The sequence below is a fragment of the Sciurus vulgaris genome (genome assembly GCF_902686455.1).
Source record: "Sciurus vulgaris genome assembly, chromosome: 11".
Taxonomy (NCBI): domain Eukaryota; kingdom Metazoa; phylum Chordata; class Mammalia; order Rodentia; family Sciuridae; genus Sciurus; species Sciurus vulgaris.
The window spans coordinates 60,861,926-60,882,957 of record NC_136472.1 but is presented as its reverse complement, the minus strand read 5'-3'; the positions used below and the strand labels follow the sequence as shown (position 1 = coordinate 60,882,957).

Sequence of the window (21,032 nt, the reverse complement as noted above, 5' to 3'; positions counted from 1 at the left end):
CATGTCTGGAGGATTTGGTTGAGGAGAGAAAAAGAGAAATGAAGAATTCTTGGCAATGAGAAAACTGTTAGTCAATCTCATGCAAACAGACCTGTCTTAGAGACTGGAAACTCATCAGGGTAGAGGAAGGCTATTTTGCAGGCTGTTTCCCTGGGGGATGCTGATGCAGGAGTTGCTCAGGAACACTGGCACCCTGGAGTCACTGCCTCTCTTCTTTTCACAATGCTATACTTTATTTTAGATGGCTCCACTCTCCACAGACCACAGGTGCACTGGGTGGTCAATTCACGCTCCTAAAGCAGGCTGACATCCTGCTCTAGGATCCTGGACTCGAGCCCTGGAAATGGGCATTGTGGGAATAATCTCCTTTTAGGCTGTGTGTCTCCAAGAGAAGTTCCCTAGCCTCTCTGAGTCTCCAAATCTATACCTATAAATAGGATTAGTTATAACCTCATGTGGACTTAATTGAATAAAGTAAAGCTTTTGATGGTAACTGACATAACGGACACTCAAAAGATCATTTTCTAAGCACAGCAGAGAGGGGTTCAGGCTTTCATTCACACTACTGGATGTTGGACATGCCAAGCTCCTTAGAACAGTGCTCCTAGCACACACAGGACGGGGGTCTTCCTGTAACAGCCAGACCCAGCCAGGGAAGGAGCAGAATCCACAAAACTTACTGGAATGACCAAAGGCCACTTTAGGCTGTCTATTACTTATTAGCTGGCTAGTATAGTAAGTGGACCTGATCAGTCTAAGGTGTTACTGATTTATATCCTCCCTAATTCCCAAAAGGATTTAGAAATAGCTTATAAGAAAATGTAACATATATTTAAAAACATAGATAATATCTAGAAAGATCTGAAGATTAGGGCTGGGGAGATAGCTCAGTTGGTAGGGTGCTCGCCTCGCAAGCACAAGGCCCTGGGTTCAATCCCCAGCACCGCAAAAAAAAAAAAAAAAAAAAAAAAAGATCTGAAGATTAAACAAATTGGGGGCCAGTTAGAATGCATCTGCAGACAGAGGCCCTCCTTCATAGTTCTTCAATCGACCCTTCAAATTTGGTTCTGAGCTTCCTGTCGGCTGCGATGAAAATGAACACATGTGGTCTTAGAAATAAATACACAGTTCTCATGTGAAAATCTAAAAATGATTAATTCCTCAGGGATAGCAAGGTTTTCTCTGACCAGCAGTTGATTTGAAAGAAATTTCTCATGTCAATCTTCTTAAAGGGGTCACTTGGGGACCTACTAAAAAACCATCTCACAAACATCCTTCCAGAATACAACAGAGGATGTCACTGGACTCTCTTTATAGCTTACACCATTTGGAGGAAAATGTTAAAATACAGCTCCAAAGAAAAAGGAGCTTGGATAGACAAGATTATTTTGTACAAATCACAGTCTCTGGGGGGTTGTCTTCATATAGGAATAAAACCAGGAATGGTCTGACCCAAATCGTCCATAAGTATAATTTATTTAATTAAGTTTCTGATAAAAATTAAGTGATGGAAAGTATGAGATTGAGATGACATTTTCTGTCAAAGATCTAGAATTTAGCTTTGCTGATAAGACCAGCCTTACACATTTAGAGATGAGCAGAACAGAAACAACTAACATCAATACAGTCTTTTGCAAAAATATCTATTGCACAGTGGCATATTTACCTATAATATCAGCAGACTGATGATCCAACATCAAGAGACCCAGGGGAAGAAATCAGCTACACTAGTCCTGCGCTTGATAGTGGCCAGCTAGAGGGGTGATGACTAGCCTTGAAGTCCAGCTGACCTGAGTGGATCCTGGCTCCTCTGCCCAGAGCCTTTGGCAGGGTCATTATCTTTTCTCAGTCTTGTTCTCATCTTATAAAACACAGATGACACAATGAGTTGTCACCAGGTTATGATAAAGATACAATAAGACCACGTGTATGAAAGACCTTGCACATAGTAATTGTCCAGCAAATATTTAACAACACAGAACTGAGCAGAGACCTAACGCAGTAGGTAACTACTGTGGTTTTGCTATAGTTTGGGAGTCTCCCAAAGGTTCATGTGCTGGGATCTTGGTCCCGTGTAGCAGTATTTTGAGGTGGTGCCTTGTGGAAGGTGATTAAGTCATGGGATACCATACTCAGAGGGGATTAATGCAATTCTGGCAGGATCAGTTTAGTTTTCTAGAGAGCAGGTTGATGTAAGGGTAAGCACACCTCACATACTTGATCTATTCACCATGTGGCCATTTCCCTTTTTGCTCCTGCCAGGGGGTGCCATCTGCCTTGTTAGAATGCACTTACTTTTTTCTTGTGGGTGTGTGTGTGTGCGCGTGCGTGTGTGTGTGTGTGTGTGTGTGTGTTTTGCTGGGGATCAAACCCAGGAACTTGTGCATGCAAGGCAAGCACTCTACCAACTGAACTATATTCCCAGCCCTAGAATGCACTCAGTAGGCTCCATCATGGGCTAACCAGATGGGGTCACTCAATCTTGGACTTTCAGCCTCCAAAATTGTGAGCTAAATAAACCTTTTTTTTTTTTTTTAAATAAATTACCTAGCCTTAGGTAAATTTTAAAATAGGAACACAAGACAGACTAAGAAGGCAACAGATAACTACAGGATAGTTAAGCAGGGTTCTCTTCCATCCTATTTTAAATATAAATATATTTTTTCTTCCAGCAAGGAAAAAATGTGATCTTAGGTAATAATCACCTACTTTCAATTAAATTTTTCATAATCTTTCTCTCTCATGCAATACAAAGCAACATGGGTTTCTAATCTCCTCTTTCATTCCAGAGCTGCCCCCTAGGCCACCTTCTGCGGCTGTGTGTTTAACAGGCAGGGAGCATAGGCACCCACCCTGTCATCAAGACAGATGGAAGAAATGCCAGTGGGGACAGCTGTTGCAGGATTCCTGACCTGTAAAAGCAGAGACTGAAAGCAGAGTCCTTCTGGAGTCTAGGAAAACAGCAATAAAGGCAGAAATGCAGTATGAAGCCACTTTTGTCTGAGTTCTACAGGATAAAGCTTCAACACCACTAAGGTATGCAAGTCCCGTGGGTCTGCCCTGACCCCTCAATCCCTCCATTCCATTGCTTGGGGTTTTCCAGCTCAAGTTCCTTCTTCCAGGTCCTTTGAACCTCCTCTATGACCATGAAGTTCACATATGGATGCCCATTCCCAACCTATCTATCTCCTACTGCACAAATACGAACGCTGCCCTGTCTGCAAAAGATTTGCGATGCCTGCATGCCACACAATTGCCACCAGCATGGCAGAATAATATTTTCATCCCAATGATTTTGTCTGTCTTCACTAGACTCCAGGCTTTGGTGGTTAGAACCAAATCTTAATCACTCTGGGTTCCCAACACAAGAACAGCAGTTGACACCCAGCAAGTGTTAAAATGAGTCACTTTGAGGCTGTGTGTGTATGTTTGGGTGCTGTGGTGTTTCTTTCAAAAGGGATCATCAGAGCCTGTGAGCCGTGGCTGAAGATCACACTGCGACTCCTTTTTACCCTCCTTCCCACCGGGGCAACCTTCCTGGGGCTGGAGTTTGCAGAATAAGGGTTGGGCTGGGGACACAGCCCTTGCCTGGAGGCTGAGGCAGAGAGACCTGCAAGTCAGGATGCTGTACCTGATCGGGGCTGTGGAGTTCTCCAGTTTCCACCAGGCCTTGGGGGGGTTTAGGTAGCGGCACCACAGCTCCCAGTCAAAGCCCTGGGCGGCCAGCGGGTACTCTTCGATCTCAAAATTGTCATATTTGATATTATCAAAGGATGGCGAGATGATCCGCTTCCGGTTCTCCTTTATGCGGGTGAGGACAGGTTCAGCCCTGCGAGAGAGGGAGGGAGAGGGGTGACTGCTTCCCAGGTGGCCAACAACCAGATCAGTATCTCCGGAAGGCTGCTCCCTAGCAGCAGGAGGGAACGCTTGGCCACATCCAGTGGATATCACACCCTCTTCGGCTGCCCCGGTTCGCTTTTCCATCCCCTGTGGCCTTCAGGGTGGGTGAGCAACCTGGCCATTTCTGGATTTTTGTCGTTGGCCTGCTTTCCCTTTCTCCATACACCCAACACAAAGAAGACTTAGGAAAGAAAGGGGGGTGGGGAATAAGGAACAGATTTGGGGTTCCAGAGGAAGCTTTTAACCTGGGCTTTGATTTTGTTAAATTCAGTATATTGACCTGGAGGAAAAGAGCAATGGGACCCAGGGACCTGTCCCCACCTGCCCAGGAAGAGGAAGAGTATCCAGGTTTCTCCAGGAAGCCAGGAAGCCCCTTTGGGCACCCAGGGAGTAATGTGTTTGCCGACAGGAATGATAAGCTCCTCATTAATAATGCATTTGGTGCATAATTGTTTATTCAAATCAGCTTGAAATAGTAAGTGTCCCTCTCCTAGTTTGGCCATAAATCCAGTGAAAATGCTTTTTAAATAGTCACAAATGGCAAGCAGGGACTGCAACTATAAAAAAATGCCTGCTCTGCTGACTTTATTTGGGCCCGTCATTGCAGAAGGCAGCCCAGGCTGGGCGCACCCCCTGTGTGCCTTCCTGCCCAAGTGACCTCCTTGCCTAACTTCCCAGAGGCAGAGGCTGGCACCCTGGGAGCAGACTCGAGGCTATCAGGCATTTGGGAAAAGGGTGTAAACTACTGGTCCCAGCTCTACAGTCATCCCCACCCCTGTCACTCCAGTGTCCAGGCAAAGCCACGCAGTGGGTGGAATCACACCCTCTGGGCCCTGCAGGGACAGCAGCAGCAGGTCCCATTCCTGCTTGGTGCAGACATTGAGGTTTCTGTCAGTTCTCTTGTTCTACCCACCACCGAGGAGCCCTGGCCAGAGAGGAGGATTTGCAACGACTTGGTTTCACCAGTAGAGCGAATCTGAGATGACGTGCTACCTCTGGCCTGGCACCCATGACAGTATCACGTCACCCTCACCATCTGGCACCACGAGGTCTCTCTCCATCTGTGAGGCAGGGCATCTGTGTCACATGGGCTCCAACTCAGCGGCTCCCAGGTGTTAGAGCCAGCCCTTAGCTGGGCACACTCTGCTTTGCCCTCAGCATGGACCCCTCCCCCTGCTCATACCTGCCAGAGGACCACACCTGCCAGAGCCACATCTGAAGTCACCATACTCTTCAGGTGCTGTGGGTTGACCTGCTGACCCTTGACCCTCCTGACCCTACTGTTTGGGTCACTCACACACCCACATCTTGCTTTTTCCCAGAACTGTCTCCTTTCCCTCTGGCTGGTGACTAAGATTCCAGAGGCACTACCCTCCCTGAACCTCACTGGACTCCTCCTCCTCACCCCAGGGACACTTACCAGCCCACGTTGAACTCCACGTGGGCATCGAAGAGTGCCACCACGGGGGCCGTGGCCGCGCGCCAGCCGCTGACCCTGGAGCGGATGAGGCCCTCCTGCTTGCTGTGGCGCACCACTTTGATGAAGCCTGGCTTCTGGCCGTTCACCTTGTCCACGTATTCCGTCAGCTTCTCCTTCAGCTCTTCTGTCAGGGAGAAAATGCATCCTCAGCACAGTGAGGAGCCAGCGAGGTGCAGGGGCAGAGGGTGATCAAAGCAGTCACATTTTCAGGGTGAACTGACCCCCAAGAGAGGCTAGAGGGCCACCCCCACCCGAGGTCTTCCTTCTTGGTTCCCATGGTGACCAGCACAGCTCAACTTTAGAGAGAAAAACTGAGGGGAAAACAGGATTTCCTGAGCCCCAGCAACATGCACAGGTCACAGGCTTCCCTTAGGTTGTCTATTTCACTTTCATGACAAACCAATGGGAAAATGGGGGCTCAAAAGGGTTTACCAATTTCTCCAACATCACGCCGCTTGCGAGTGGCAGTCTGGTTTCAAGCCAGGTCTCACGACTTGAACTGCCCCGGCTGCTCCTCAGTGGCCTGGTGCCTGGGGCCTACTTTGTCAGATTCCCATCCTCCCAGGTGGACAGCCAGGAAGGGTACCACACCAGCAGATGCCATGGGCCTGGCTGAGCACCTGGTGCCTCTGCTCCTTCCCAAGGCCCCTCAGCACCTGAGAGCGCTCGGGTTTCCCAGGGCAGCTCAGATGACAGCCTGGGACACCTTGCAGTTGGTTGGGCAGAATCTAAAGGTTCGTTTTGAATCAGTGATCCATCTCAAGGTGCGGGTCCCCTCTGCCTACTCTGTTGAGCGATCATGTAGCCCATGCAGGGACAGGGACTTTCAGACAGTCCATTCTTTAATTGGGCCTCTTTGACTACTGGATGGTCTTCTTTTCTCTTTTTTTCTTTTTCTTTTTTTGATGTTCAAATGCCAGGGTCCCTCAGCCTTCAGCTCATTAGTCTACCTGAGGCTGTTCTGGCACCACAGAGGACAGATCAAGTCCCTCTGCCACATCATAACCTTTAGAACGGAAGACCCTCCGTAAGTCCTTACTGAGAACTCCTCTAGGTCAAGTTCCTTCAGACACTTCTTACATTCCCTCATAGCTCATGATTTCAAATTCTTCTATCAAGTTGAACTTCCCTCTAAATATGTTAGCTTTTTCTTAAGACTTTTAAAATTATGTACTCAGCAGTTGACTTAATATATCAGAAGTAAACCGTGTAATACAGAAGAGAGATAACGAATCACCTTCCTTAATCCAGAATCCATGGTCTTATTAATAGAATCTAAGGTCGCATCAACTCTGCCTACTTTTCACTCAAATTAAACTTGCCGGAAATATAAATCTACTCATTCTGTTCACATGGTGGTACTAAATCAGGTCTTCATTCCATCTCTTTGTGGATGCAAGGGTTTATGGTATGTGTGAGGGTGCATGTGTATGTGAACGTGCATGCGTTTGAACCGAAACATAATCTTGCCTTTACTCTTATTTAATTCAACATTTTAAAGAATCACACCATTTCTCCTGGTGTCAAAATGTCTTTGTCCCATGATTCTGCTATTCGGTGCCTTTGTTATCTAGCTCTTCCAGCTTTCAGATTCTGCAAAAGTGATGAGCCTATGGCCTTCATTGTCATGCAAGTCATCTTTTAAACAATGTGACCCTTGTCCTAAGCTAGGGCCAGATGTTCCCATTCCAGCCTGGAGAAAATTCGACTGACTTTTAGGCTGCTGCTGAACGCTGTGTCTTGCTTTGGCCTGTATGATAATGACTTGTGACCTCTGGTAACCGCAGCCGACTGGGAGGCCACTGTCTCACAAGGACGTCAGTCATAGGGCTGCATGATTGTGTGCCCCATGCTCCATGTCTTCAAGCAGGTGGCTGGGAGGTTTCCTAAGACATGGCCGCTTTATCACTTTGAAGATCCATTCCTCGTCTGGAAATTTTGAGTAGAGCTGGCCAAGCCTGTCATTTGGGCTTTGGACGGTGGCAGCAGAGGGGGTTGAATGCACAGAGATTGGAGGAAGGATCAGGCTGGACCCTAGTGTCCTGATAGAGAAGCTCCAGGAGTGCGTGCCTGTCCCTTTCTCTCCCTCACCCTTCAGGTGAGATGGCTACCCATAGGTGCACTATTTCTAAGGTATTGATAGTGGTGATTGCTACCATGGTTCCCCAGGAATCCCACCTCCCTGAATGCATATCCCATTGCAACTGTCTTGCACACTGAATCTGGCTGCACTTATGATAACGGGGTGCAAGCTCCAGGCCCAGACCTCGGATGCCTGGAAGCTCTAGGTTTCAGTCCCCTGCCTGCCTTAAATTAGAAAGCCTGAGCCAGTCTGCTTGGGGACCAGAGACCCAGAAGTCCCCAGTGAGGACTTAAGGGATGAAGGACCTTAAGTCCTCCAGTCTCAGTGGAGTCACCAGCTGTGCAAATGCTTGGAGAACCCAGTCGATACCATGACGCTGTGCAGAGCTGAGCAGAGCTGACAAGTTGCCCAAAGATCCCAGGCCTTATTGTAGGATTCTGGACCAATGAATGGGTGCTGTCTCAGGCCACCAACTTATGGGATGAGTTGTTCTGCACACAGTGCCCACTGTTCCGAGTGGTGCTGGTGCTGAAATAAGATTGATGCACAGGAAATGGAGTCAGACGCAGAAGAGCCAACTCAGGATGGCAGCCAGACATGAAAGGTCTGGCTTCTTGTAACACTGCTGCTCCTTTGTACCTCGGGTCTCTGTTAGCAGCAAACTGGAATGGAGTTAGTGGGAAATCCTGGCCTCAGGCAGCTGTGCTGTTGTACTGAGTGAAAGAGGGGCTCTCTTAGCCCCAGCCAGCAACAGAGTGGGGGCAGGGAGAGAGAGAGACAGAGAGAGAGAGAGAAAGAGAGAGAGAGAGAGAGAGAGAGAGAGAGAGAGAGAGAGAGAGAGAGAGAGAGAGAGAGAGAGAGGGAAGGAAAGAAGGCAGGAAGGGGGAAGGAGGAAAGGAAGGAGTAACATCTCCTAGATGATGCAGGCTCAGTCATGAATGAGGTTCATGTTTTCTGTCAGTCTTTGTCAATCGCCAAATAAGAAAAAAAAAAATCTCAAAAACACTTTGGCATTTGCAGGAAAACTGTTTCCTAAGCTATTTCCTTTTACATATTACATATATTCCTGTTAAATATTTTATATATTTAAAATACCTCTCAGAACCAGCTCCAAAAGACAAGAATTCACCATTTTCTTGATACCTAAACACAAGCACATAACTTTTCATATTTTTCTTTTTGCTAAGGCTACTGGGAAGCTCAGAGACAAATATAATGACTAATCACAAGAGTTGGATCAACAGTTTTGCTCCCCCACTTAAGCTAAAGCATTGTTTTTCAAGTTCTAATTTAAATCTGTATTTTTTTTTTCCTATGTAAGCTACCTTTAGTTAATTTTTTGTAACTATCTATTAATAATATTTAATACAATGTCATGGGAGGGCATACAGGAGCATAATTGTGGCAACAAGGGGGAAGCTTGTATATTTTGTGCCTGTTTTCAGTGCATTGGGAAGAGGCGGTGGGGGTCTGCTGTGATAGCCAGTGTTGACAGGGAAACACAATTTGCACTCTGCATGGGGCTGGTGTCCTGCTTCTGCGCTCCCTGGGCTGGCTGTCCACAAATCCCTGTCTGCTGACATCTGAGACCTCTGTAAGCTAGCACTCCCAGAAGCAGGGGATGAGCCCTGGCCTCTCAGGAGGGTGCAGGTGGCGCATCCCCTCAGGGCCAGCTAGCGGCAGGTGGTCAGCCTGCTCTGCTTCTTCAGACTGAGAAGCCAAGGAAAACTGGGGGTTTTACTGGTCAGCCCTGAGCCCCTCCCTGGTGCTGCTCCCCTGTAGAGCAGTCAACTGCCTGGGGCCAGCCCACAGGTACAGAAGGCAGGCTGGCCCAGAGGGGGCTGCGCCTAGGGCTGTGGATATTCTGTAAACACTTCATGGGACACTCTGATCTCAGGGGTAAAGGAAGCTAAAGGATTACTAAGTAGATGCCCCAGGGGCTTTGCTTTTTTGCGAGGCCTGGGAGGTGTGCCAGGAGAACTGGTGGTTCTGCAGCTTCTGTCTTTCAGGTGGGCTGGGTGGATCATTCCTATGCCTGCTCTAGGCCTCAGGGAAGTAAGAGTAAAGGAAGAGCTCACCGTTCCTTCCTTCCTTCATCCATCCAATACTGAGTTCCTATAAAGTACCAGGTGCCAATCTAACCTCTGTGGCGACAGTTGTGCACAAGACATTTCACAATGGACAGAGCTCTGTTCCTGTCCCCCGACCCCACCAAATTCATGTGTTGAAATCTTGACTCTCAATGTGACAGTGTCATGGGAAGACGCATAAATCAGCAGATGACTAGGTCGCAGGTGAAGCCCTCGCCTAAGTCCTTTTTGTGATGCTGGGAATAGGATTCAGAAACTGGGTAACTCAGTGAGACCCTGTCACAAAATAAAATAAAGGGTGGGGGATATAGCTCAGTGGTTGAGTGCTTGCCTAGCATGCTCAAGACCCCAGGTTCAATAATCAATGCCACAAAGAAACAAAAACAAAGTAGGTATCAAAATAAGATGAAAAGAGCTGGAGAGCTCGATGGTAGTGGGCTCTTGGGGTCAGTCCTGAGTGCTGGGGGAACACGTCAGCGGAACCATGAGGTTCTCTCCTCTGGTGTTTGCCACCAGGGCCTTAAGCCTGCTACCAAGAGCTCTACCACTGAGCTGTATCCCTAGGCCTCTATTTTATTTTGAGACATGGTCTTGCTAAGTTGCATAGGCTGGCCTTGAGCCTGGGATCCTGTGAGCCTCAGACTTCCACACAGCTAGAAACACGGTGCGGCTCCTGTAGACACCTTGATTGGGGACTTCTAGCCTCCAGAACCCTGACATGATTTCTGTTGTTCAGATCACCCAGTTGATGGTACCAGAACAGCAACCATGGAAACCAAACGTTCCAGAGTCCCCATCCTTCAGGTGGGACACACGAGGAGGGCTCTGCAAATCTCCCCATATTTCCCAGGGGCACAAGCTCCAGCAACCCTGCGGTCCTTTGCGGATGCCCATGGTATTTGCTTCCTTCTCTTCTCTGTCTCGTGCTCACACCCCTCATCGCTGTTCCCTGGGACCATCGATCAGATAAATAACCCAAATCCTGCCTAAGGATCTGCTTCTGGGAGAACCAATCTAAGACAGTATGAAGCATTAGGCACTATTCTACGCGCTTTGCACTTCTCATTTAACCCTTTCAACAATCCTGTGACGTAGCTACGATGATCACCATTCATTTTAAATATAAGAAAATCAAGACACAGTGTGACCCATGTTGTGAAGACAGGATTTAAATTCTACTGGGCTGTCTCCAGAGTCCATACTCTTCATTTCTACACTTTTTACTACCTCTGTGGAATAAATCGTTGGCCTGCACCCAGGGTACCATACCATGAACAGTGTTATTCAGTAGATCAAGGTGGGACTAGAGAATATGAAATTCATTTCATACAAGATCCTGATGATATTCTGATGGGCAGGAGCCAAGCTTGGTTGTGACTGATTTTTTTTTTTTTTTTTTTTTTTTAAGATATGCTTAGTGACAGGGTGGAAACAAGTTGACTTGTGTGGAATGTGTGTGACTCCAGGGCTTGAGAGGAGGACTCAGGCTCAGACTGAAAAAGACTCCCCACTACCCGCACAGGTTGCTTTTCTCTTCGCTCTCACATTTCTTTGCTTCCTTGCTGCCCTCAGTAGCAGAGCCTCCATTTCCAGCTGGTTTTCCCTGCGTGGTCATTGTGATGGTCAGCTTTCCATTGCTGTGACAAAATAGCTGAGAAAAACAACTTTGAAAGAGGGAAGGTTTATTTTAGCTCATGGTTTTAGAGGTTTCAGTTCATGGTCACTTGGCACCATCATTTTGGGGTCTGTGGCTAGGCAGAGCATCGTGGCCTGGAGTAAGTGGTCGAGGAAGCTGCTCACCTTATGGTGGTTGGAAGTAAAGAGAGAGAGGAAGGGGCCAGGCCCAATATCCCCTTCAGGGGCCCTCCCCAGGGCCTACCTTCCTTCTACCATGCCCCATCTCATAAATGTTTCACCACCTCCCAAAGCACCTGGGGCTGGTGCTTATGGATCTTAAAAGAAGATGCAAACAATGAGTCAGTTTTGGATCTGTTCCCTCTAGAGGTTTGGCCCATCCCCTCGGGTTTCCCAGTTGCCCTCTGATTAGGCCACTGTTCTTTGTCCCCTTCTGGCCACCCCTCCTTGAAACCTCAACATTGTGATCCAAAACCCAGCTGGGATTATAGCAATGCCCCCACCTCCCCTAGCTGCCTGGGATGGGGTGGGAACGCCCCCAACCCACCCCAACTGAGAAGTGCTAACATTGCTGGTCTCTACCGCGCTAATTTAAAGATTTCAAAGCAGAGCACATTCCTGTTTACTCCTTTAAGAGTGAACAGTAACTGGTCTTCCTCAGATTTACTGCCTTTCCTCTAAAGCCATTTAGGGCCATTGAAACACAAATGCTATGTCAACACACTTTAGAAGAGAGATTATTTCCAAGGATGCAATGGTTGTCAGACCTAGCTGATCACTCGCAGCCCTGGGGAACTTGAGAAGACAGAAGAAAGATGCCCCCGGTCCCAACCCCCATGAAGAATCCGGAGGAGAGTCTGGGCTCAGAGGGCTCTGCTGATGGGTGACGGAGAACCGCAAGGGCAGCTGGGGTCCCAGGACCAGTCGGCCCGAGCCAGAGATCTGGGGCAGCCTTGATTTGTGCTTCCCTCTCTCTGTGAGATCATTCCAGACAAGCTTTCAAATCCTGGGCAGTTTACAAATGCCTTCCTCGGGTTCATTCTTCTGTCCGCTACACTTAACAACCGCACTCTGTCCAGCGCCTTTAATAGCTGCACTTTTTCAAAGTCAATTGATGCTGAAGGAGATTTGGGAATGGCCTTAAATAGTTCCCCTCGTTCAGAAGGCCTGACCTGGCCATTTATGGTAAGGACCTAGGGAAGGGCTCCATCAGGGAGGTCTGTGGGGGGTTATAAGACAGGGCTACCGGGTCCAGGCACACACTGATTAATCTCATCAAGCACTGATTAACCTCATCAAGTCATACAAAGTCCTATAATTATCACCAAAGCGTCATGGGTTTCTTGATCTACTCTTTGGTTTCACAGTACTCGGATAGTCGGGGATCCATTGGGCTCTAACCAAAGTTTAACTCTCTCTCAAATAAAACAATACCAACTACAACAAACTTGATTTCTAAGATTTGCCAGAGTCTGCAGTGTAAACACCCCGACAGCAGCTGATTTCAGGCCACCATCCTGAGTTGGGGAGAGCTGTGTGGAGTTGGGAAAGGATGTGCACCATCGGCCAGCTCACTGTGGCGAGTCAGCCCTGGCGCTGGTTTCAAACCAAGGCGGAAGACTGCGGTGTGCGGGCGTTTTCTCCTACCAGGTATTGGGTACTGTGCTCAGTGCTCTACATCCATCTGTCCCATCCTTCCTCCGTTCACTCACCAATGACACAGGATGCACATCTGAAGTGCCAAATGCTAATAAGATTCTCACTCACCACCAGCCTGCAAACAAAGATACTCACTGAGAACGCCCATTTATTTAGTTTATCCTGTACCGAGTACTGTTCTACACGCACTCTATGGAGTATTCAATCGATCAATATTCTTAGCATCTATAATGCTGCTCAAGGTAGGATGTATTGCTGTCACCATTCCATAGACCAGGTGATCATGGGAGTCCAGACAGGATACAGGATTGGCTCAGTGTCACAGAAATAGGAGGCAATAGACCTGTAATGTGAACCCAGGAAACCTGGCTCCAGAGACTACTGTGATCTTCAAACGAAGGAGAAAGGAGTTGAGCACCAGAGACTTTAAATAACATAGCCCAAGCAACCCAGAAGGTGAGGAGGAGCAGAGATGCAAACTCAAGACTGCCTGGCCAGGAAGTCTGCCATTTTTCTTTCTGCCCACAACCTTCCCAAGGAGACATGCGTCTCAGGTCTTGACCACAGTTCTTCCCCAGGGTCAGATCTCTGCGGCTCTGTACTTGTCCATCTTGAGTAATTCAGCAAATGAAAATGAGACTAATGGACTAGCAGAAACCAGTTGTCATTACTGATTCCATGACCTTGGAGAAGGGCCAGCTCCCTTTTGCTCTCCCTGGGGCTGCGAGGAGGAAACCCTATTAAATAAAGGTGGGGCAATGGCCCAAGTGCTGTGAAATTACTTAAAGGGCATAAAGGACTCCTGCTGCTCTAGTGGTTTTCAGCAGGAACCACAGGACTTATTAAAAATGCCATGATGGGTGATTGATGCCAACCCTGTCCATGCAAGAGTGGACACTGCTCAGGCCTGGCTCCTCTAGCTTAAGGACACTGCTTAGTCCTTAGCCCCTTAGCAGAGTGGGGCTATCCTGTGAGCTGCCAGGGAGGGCAGGACCACAGCTCAGAGCCTGGAGGATGCTGGCATACAGGACCCAACAGCAGGTTGCAGCCAAGCTTAGAGCAAGCCCACTGGGTGTTCCAGAATGCAATGGGGTTCTAGGGGGCACAGGCCCTCCCACTCTGTGTTCAGCACCTGGGAAGGACCAGTCAACCTTGGCAGTTAAGCTTGGATTTTGGTGCTGATTTCTCTTTTTGTGTAAGATAGTTACCCAGCCCAGAAACATGATCCTAAAATGTTATGTCTGAGAGCTCAAGACTGCATGATTCCAAGTACAAAATTTCAACATTCTGAGACTTCTAGAGTCTCTGATTATTAGATACAAACTCTCATGATTCTGAAATTCTAAGAGTCTAAGCTTCTGTAAATGCCAGAGTAATAGTTCCAAGTCCTGTACCCTCCCCCATCTCCTATCCCCCACCACAACTTCTGCCATTGTCAATGCCATACAGGAACAAAGATCCTGGTCCCTGCTTACTCTGAGCCTCCTCTTCAAGATTCTGTTCATGCTCCCACACACTCCAGTCTCACTTGTGCCACAGTGCCTTTGCACAAACTGCTTCCTCTGCCTGGAATATTCTGACTTCACCTGATTCAGTTCAGGTTCTTTAGGAAACATTCCCTCACCTGCAGCTCTCCCAACTGGGAGAAAGGCAGGGAGGAGAGAGACGCAGGGGGTCAGAAACATATGCTGCACTCAACCAATGAGGAGTGACCTCCTGCCTGAGCTCCAGGCTCACCAGTTCATCTCTGTCCCCAGCATCCTGGGGAAAGAGTTAAGGCTCTCTGGAGGCTGTAAGTCGGCTCTGTACATCTGCAAATCACCACTGCTCAGGCTGTGATCAGTGGCCTCAGCAGGGCTGATTCACATGCAGGTCCCCTTCACACATATTTACGCCCCAGAGTCAGCTTGGTGCAAGATGGTGAGGCACGAGGCCTTTTGCTCAATTCACAGGACACCTTCAGCCTTTGCATACGTACTCAGTAAGAATGCACGTGTTCTCGAAGAGAAGGGGGAGGTGACAAGCAGAACCTCTGCTCTTGGCCCTCCCGTTTTTATTTCTCTGAGGAAAGATGTGGAGCCCTGCAGTAAGAGCAGGGATGCAGGGAGGGAAAGATCCCAACTTAGTTCCCAGCTCTGCAGCTTACCACCGCGAGACTCTGGGCACTGACTCATCTTCCTGAGCCTCAGTTTTCTCATCTTTGAGGTAGGAGTAGTGTTGCCCACCTCTTTGGGTTGCCACAGAGTCTGTGAGCCAATACCTGGCGTGCCGGGGGCTCCATAAGCGGAGTCTGAACTTCTCTGCTCCTTCTTCCTTTTCAAAGGAAGGGTTTAAAATTTCCCCAGGCCCTCACCATCTGAGAAAGACAGGTCTGCAGCAAGTGCAGGAAGTCACTGCTCCTCCAGGGACATCTGGTCACTCTGCACTCAACCTCCAACCCCTTCCCAACCCAACCTGCTTCTACTTCTTACCAGTCTCTAATAAGGTGATTTTTCTGTGATTTCCAGTCATAAAAGCCTTATCAGCATTGTCATCTAACCCTGAAAGTAATTCTCGTAGGTAAGTACTACCAGTAATCCATTGTATAGATGAGAAAACTAAGGGACAGAGAGGTTAAAGAATTTGACCAAGGTCAAGTAGTTAGCGAATTGCAGGGCTAGCATTCTAAGTTTGGGAGTTTGGCCCCAGAGTTCATATTCTTTAACACAGTTCCTACCTCTGGGACCAAGGGTGAGAGGGTGCATTTAATGACCCTCCACCCCAGCTGTGCTTGGCATTTAACACTTGCCTGACCAGCCTTGCTTTGTGGTTTAAAGCAGATAAAAAGATGGAGGAGATTATGCCATCTCTTTTCATTCACAGCAACCCCATGAGCCAGGGACCTTTATACTCTCGGATCCATTTTACAAGTGAGAAAACGAGTCCAGAGTGTTTAGGTACCAACCCCAGCTGGCACTGTTGAGGGCGCTCCAGGAGTGTGTTTATGCCCAGCACACCTGCCTGCTCAGGGCACGCAGAGCAACCTTCTGTGACTTTAGAGCAAGTCTCCAGCTAGAGGGGGCCAGATCCGGGCACTTGGAAGTCAGCTGTGCACACCTGCCTGGCAAGGTCAGGACCATGGCCCAGCACCTCCAGCTCTGCTCTGCCTGGCATGTGGCAGGGACACCGTAGACATTTGTTGTGTCTTCATAAATACATACTGCATGAATGACCTGATGGACAGGCCATGCCTCAGCTCAGTACTTTTCGATGACCAACATTTGAATCCTCCAGGAAGACTCTGGTAGGGTTCTCTTTGGTTCCCTGGGCCTGCTGGCCCTGTATGCCTCACTGTGCTGATTTATTGGACATTCCACTTGACTGGGCCCATTGAAAAAGGAATATGGGTCCTCTTCTCTGCATCCAGAGAGCCCAGCAGAGCCTGGCATTGATGGAGGTTTGCTTGCCAAATGGATTGATGGCGCATGGAACAGAAATGCTCATGCTCAGATTTTAACAATCTCTCTGGGAAATACCCAGAAAAAAACCCAGAGGCTCTGCTGTTGAGCCTCACAATTACCTAGGAATTAAAACGTTATTCTTTACCTCACATGTTTTCTAATGTTTTCAACACTTGGGCTGATTAAGATTGTTTCACATTCATGTCCCATTCAATCTGTAGAGGACCCTATAAGGTAAACACATTATAGATTTTTTTTTTTTTTTTTTTTTTTTCTGTACCGGGGATTAACCCAGGAGCACTTAACCACTGAGCCACATCCCCACTCCCTTTTTTAAATTTGGAGACAGGGTCTCACTGAGTTGCTGAGTTGTTGAGGCTGGCTTTGAACTCGCAATCCTCCTGCCTCAACCTCCCAAGCTGCTGGAACTACAGGTGTGCACCACCAGGCAGATTATAATCATTAATAGAAGGAAACTGATGTTCAGCATGCTAAGATTCTTTCCTGAAGTCATCCAGTTAACAAATGGCAAGACCCAGACCCAAACCCAGGGGTCATAAGGCAGGCTGGAAGACGGACTTCACAGCTTCTCTTCTGCAGGTCTCTGTGGACCTTTCTTAGAACTTTTGTGTGCTCAGACCCCTTGAAGGCCACTGAAATAACATGAGAATCGTGTCACTGTTTCCTGGGCAGCCCTTCTGCTGCACACTGGACTTTCTGCTGGTAGTTACTGTTGTCTGAGGACCAGCCACATACCCTCAACCTGCCCTTCACCAAGGTGTCTGGGGCTCTTTGGGCACTGCACATACACACCAGGTGTGTCAGAGGCACTGCATACACTCATCCCATGAAGTCCTCACCCCAACTTCTCAGGAAGGCACTATTAGGATCCCCACTTCATAGAGGAGAAACCAGATTCCACCGGCCCCGTGTTACACTGTAGGTGGTGAGGCCTTGAGTCAAACCCCTGTCCGACCCCAAGCCCCATGCCAGACTAGGATGGGGACTCTTCACCCGGCGTGGGGGCTGTGACGTGCTCTCGCATTGGCTGGGCACTTATGTATTCAGCAGGAACCACCCAGTGTCCCATCCCAGCCCTCTCAGCCCAGGGATGCTCAGCTGCCTAGAGCCTGAGACCTCTAACACCATGAGCTCCAATAAACTTTTCATGCTCTGAGTTGTTTTTTTTTTCAGATATTTTGGTTCCAGTGACCCAAAGCCTGGCCCTCCTTGTATGCAGCCGGCACATCTTTTCACCTTTCAGCGTCATTGATTTTTTTCCCCCCAGATCCTCTATTTCAGGAACATACATCATCATATCCCTCTCATGAGATGTGCTGCAGAAAAACCAAGGAATATTACTTCCCTGACAGACATGCCCCCAAATACTGAAAATATTGTTCTTCTCACATCATGTTCTCTTTGTGTTCAAACTGGCAGATATTTACCAAGCACCCAGCATGGAGCAGGCCTGGCGCTAAGTGCTGGGGCGGGAAGTCAGAGCCCTCCTCTCAAGATGCACACAGTCCAGTGGGAAGAAATAATTACACCAATCATTTTAGTGCATTGAAATAGGTCTGGCAAGTGGTTGTCACAGGGTGCTGTGAAAACAGCCCGGGATAGGACAACCTCTACAGAGGGCTCAGGATAGGTTTTAGAAATTGATATGTGAGTTGGTCTGGAATGAATGAATGAGGGAACTTGGCTAGGAGACAAAAGAGGCCTAGAAAAATTTTGTGGGTGGAAAGCATAGAACCCATAAAACGAGGGTTATGGCTGAGTTGGGGGGTAGGGATTAAAGGAGAGGAGGTTGAGTAAATGAGTGGTGGAGAAATGATGAAAGAAAGATGGGCCAACAAGCACTAGGAAGCCATAGGAATCTTTATGTGGACTCCTCCCATCCACAGGTCCCTGAATGACCTGGAATGCCGGGAAGACTTTTCAATTATTAACTAAAAATCTACTGTCACAGCAGAAGGAATTGCCCCATTCCAGAAACCTGAGGAGGTGAGTTTTTTTGTTTTGCTCTTCTTGTCCCCAAATAATGCAAAGCATGGGCTCTTCACACAACTCCAAGCCTCCATTGGGACCACAGTGCATCTCTAACAAGGGCCTGGTGCAGTTGCTGGAGACTGTCCAGGACAGGAACAGCTGGGTCTGGTGCCCTGCTAGAGTTAGTTCTTGAAGCCCTTTCTGACCACATCCTGATTTTGCCTAGCACTGCAAGGCAAGTTCCTCAGAACACAATGAGTTAGAGCAGCCAGGCCTGATGCTGTCACCATGGAAACAACTCCTGGGTCGCCCAGGGGCAAGGCCAGGTCCACTCTGGAGCAGGCTCAGGAATGGTACCCAGAAACGTGGTCTGAAGAAGACTCGGCACACAGAATCAGCCCTGCAGTATCGACTTGCGTGGGTCTCCACTTTCAGAACAGGGATTCTGCTCATCTCACCCGAATCATTCATTCATTCATTCACTCAGCACATGTGGAGGACAGAGGGCCGGGCGAGGCCCCTCAGTAAGGCCCAGCCTGCATTCTAGTGGATACATTTCCAGGCCCTGCCTGTCAGCCTGGACCTGGTACGTTCCACAGGGAGGATGATGGATATGGCTGGGGCCCCCATATCTCTAGGACTGGCTTACAGTGCTGTGAGCCCCAGACGGTTGCAGAAAAAAGCCTGATAATTCATAATGGAGGGATTGTCTCTAACCAGAAGCAGAGGCAATGACCTAGGGGAAGCAGAAGGGAGGGAAGAAGATGAGGAATCACAGCCCGTCCACGCACACTGTGTGCTGGGGTCTGCACTCGGCGCTTTGCCTGCATGAGCTCATTTAATCTTCACAACCACCCCATGAGATGGGGAAACCCAGTCCAGAGTCTGTAAGGAGGGTGAGGAGGCAACGGTGGCAAGAGGGTGTCACCCTGCAGGATAGAGGCAATGGCATAGAAAAAGGGAGGAGGAAGGATACAGGGAGGGAGCAGGAAGGTCAGTGGGTAGCAATGCTGACAGGAGGAACAGAATGTGACACAAAAAAGGGGAGAAGACTCTGGAACTCTGAGATGTGTGAGGGGACAGCTAGACCTTCTGCAGACAAAGAGCAAAAGAGACACCCAGCACAGAATGCGAGGATGGCAATTGAAGTCACTGCTCAGGGGACATGACCAGGTGGCAGAGGGGCCACTATCCACCCACAACCACTTCCCCCGTTGGTGATCCACACCAACTAAGTGACTTCATGTTCAAAGAGCAGGGTGTCTGGAAAGTCTGGGCGGGAAGCTGAGGGGCTCAGATGATGGAGTGCCTGCTACTTGCGATGCTTTCTTCCCACTGGCTTTGAAAGAACAAAGAACTGGCAGGTCCTCAGCTGGGCCCGTGGATTCTGGCCTGAGATTCACAGAAGCTGCATCAAGGAAGGCAACATTTCAAGAGGGGAGGCAGAGGGAGTTTGCTTAGAGATTAAGTGGCTCCATCGACAGGAGAGAAGAAACGTGTGAACAGGTTACCATGGGACCATCGGGACGATGCAGGAGGAATTCACATGTGGCAGCCACCCATGAGTCAGAGGAGCACACCTCAGAGGCTGGAGCTGAGAGAGCCTGCCCAGGAGCCTACCAGGGTCATGCGCAGCAGAGTGACATCAAAGAGAAGCCAGGCTGAAAGTCTGAGGAGGATCCAGAGTAGCACAAAGATTTGCATGCAGATGGAGTTAACTCCTGCCCAGCACCAGCCAAGGAAAGAGAGGGAGTGTTTGGTGAGGTCAAAAAGGAAGAAAGATAGAGAGGAGGGCTCCGGACCTCTAGCCTGAGAGATGGGGGGGGGGGGGGGGGATAGAGATAGAGAGAGAGAGAGAGAGAGAGAGAGAAAGGCAAGTTGTGCTTCTGGCCTGGAGGGCAGCCTGGAAAGGAGGCGTATGGGCAGAGTCTTGGTGGCCCAGGCACCAAAGGGAGAGTTTCCATCCATTCAGAGAAGGGCATCTCACAACTTGCGGAGCTAGTTTCTTCTCCCAATGGCTGTAGGGAGCAATGCCAGGGCTTTCTACTCTTGGTACATTTTGGAGATCTGTGAGTGTTTGATGAAACCATGAAAAAATGTTACACACACACACACTCACACGCACACACCCTTTACCTATTTCAAAGGCCTAGAAAATCCCCCAAAGACAATATGGGGCTCTGCTAGGACTCCGCAGGCTCCATTTAAAACCCTTGGCTCTCCTGGGCTTGCCAGTTCCTGTCAACCATGAAGAGGTAAGTGGTGCAGTGAAGTGTTGGAACCCCAGGAAGGTCCTGTCCCCAACTTCTCGCAGTGTCTGTTTGGGGTGGGGATGGCCAGGTGTACACAGAGCCTGGGTTTTAGTAGACAGATTTCAAAGGGTGGATAGGAAAGTAAAACTGTGATTTCATGGATTGTAGGTTTTGGAAGGGGGCCCTGGGAACCCAAAATCTGCCTGAATAACTGGAGATCACCTAAAAGGGGGAGAAAAACAGGGGATCCAGAAAAACCAGAGCCTGGAGGACTTCTGAGGAGCTCCTATTCTTAAAAGGTCATATAGAGAAAATAGAAAGAAGATTTAAAATCGCCATTGATTGGGCTTTGTGAGTTAAGACGATGAGTGAGCTGGGGGCCCCTGATTAGGACCGATGGCTTATTGTGTGAGAGGCTGGAGAGAAAGTGCAGCTCCTTGGCTTCCATTCTTCAGCCTGCCCCCACACCTATGAGAATAATGCTCAATCTGAAGGGAAGAG

At 48.7% G+C, this 21,032-nt stretch overlaps 1 protein-coding gene across 2 annotated transcripts in view; it reads right to left on the bottom strand.

Annotated features, from left to right (window-relative positions):
* GALNT18 (polypeptide N-acetylgalactosaminyltransferase 18) overlaps positions 1-21,032 on the bottom strand; it is a 317,789-nt gene that overhangs the window by 88,117 nt on the left and 208,640 nt on the right. Inside the window, exons 4-5 of one of the 2 annotated variants that reach the window (XM_079102714.1) lie at positions 5,321-5,501; positions 3,632-3,829 (exon numbers count right to left, since the gene is read on the bottom strand). In XM_079102714.1, coding sequence (XP_078958840.1) covers positions 3,632-3,829; positions 5,321-5,501 — 379 coding nt within the window. Of the gene's footprint in view, positions 1-3,631; positions 3,830-5,320; positions 5,505-21,032 lie in introns of both variants that reach the window. The other variant, XM_079102713.1, reaches the window with a different exon arrangement.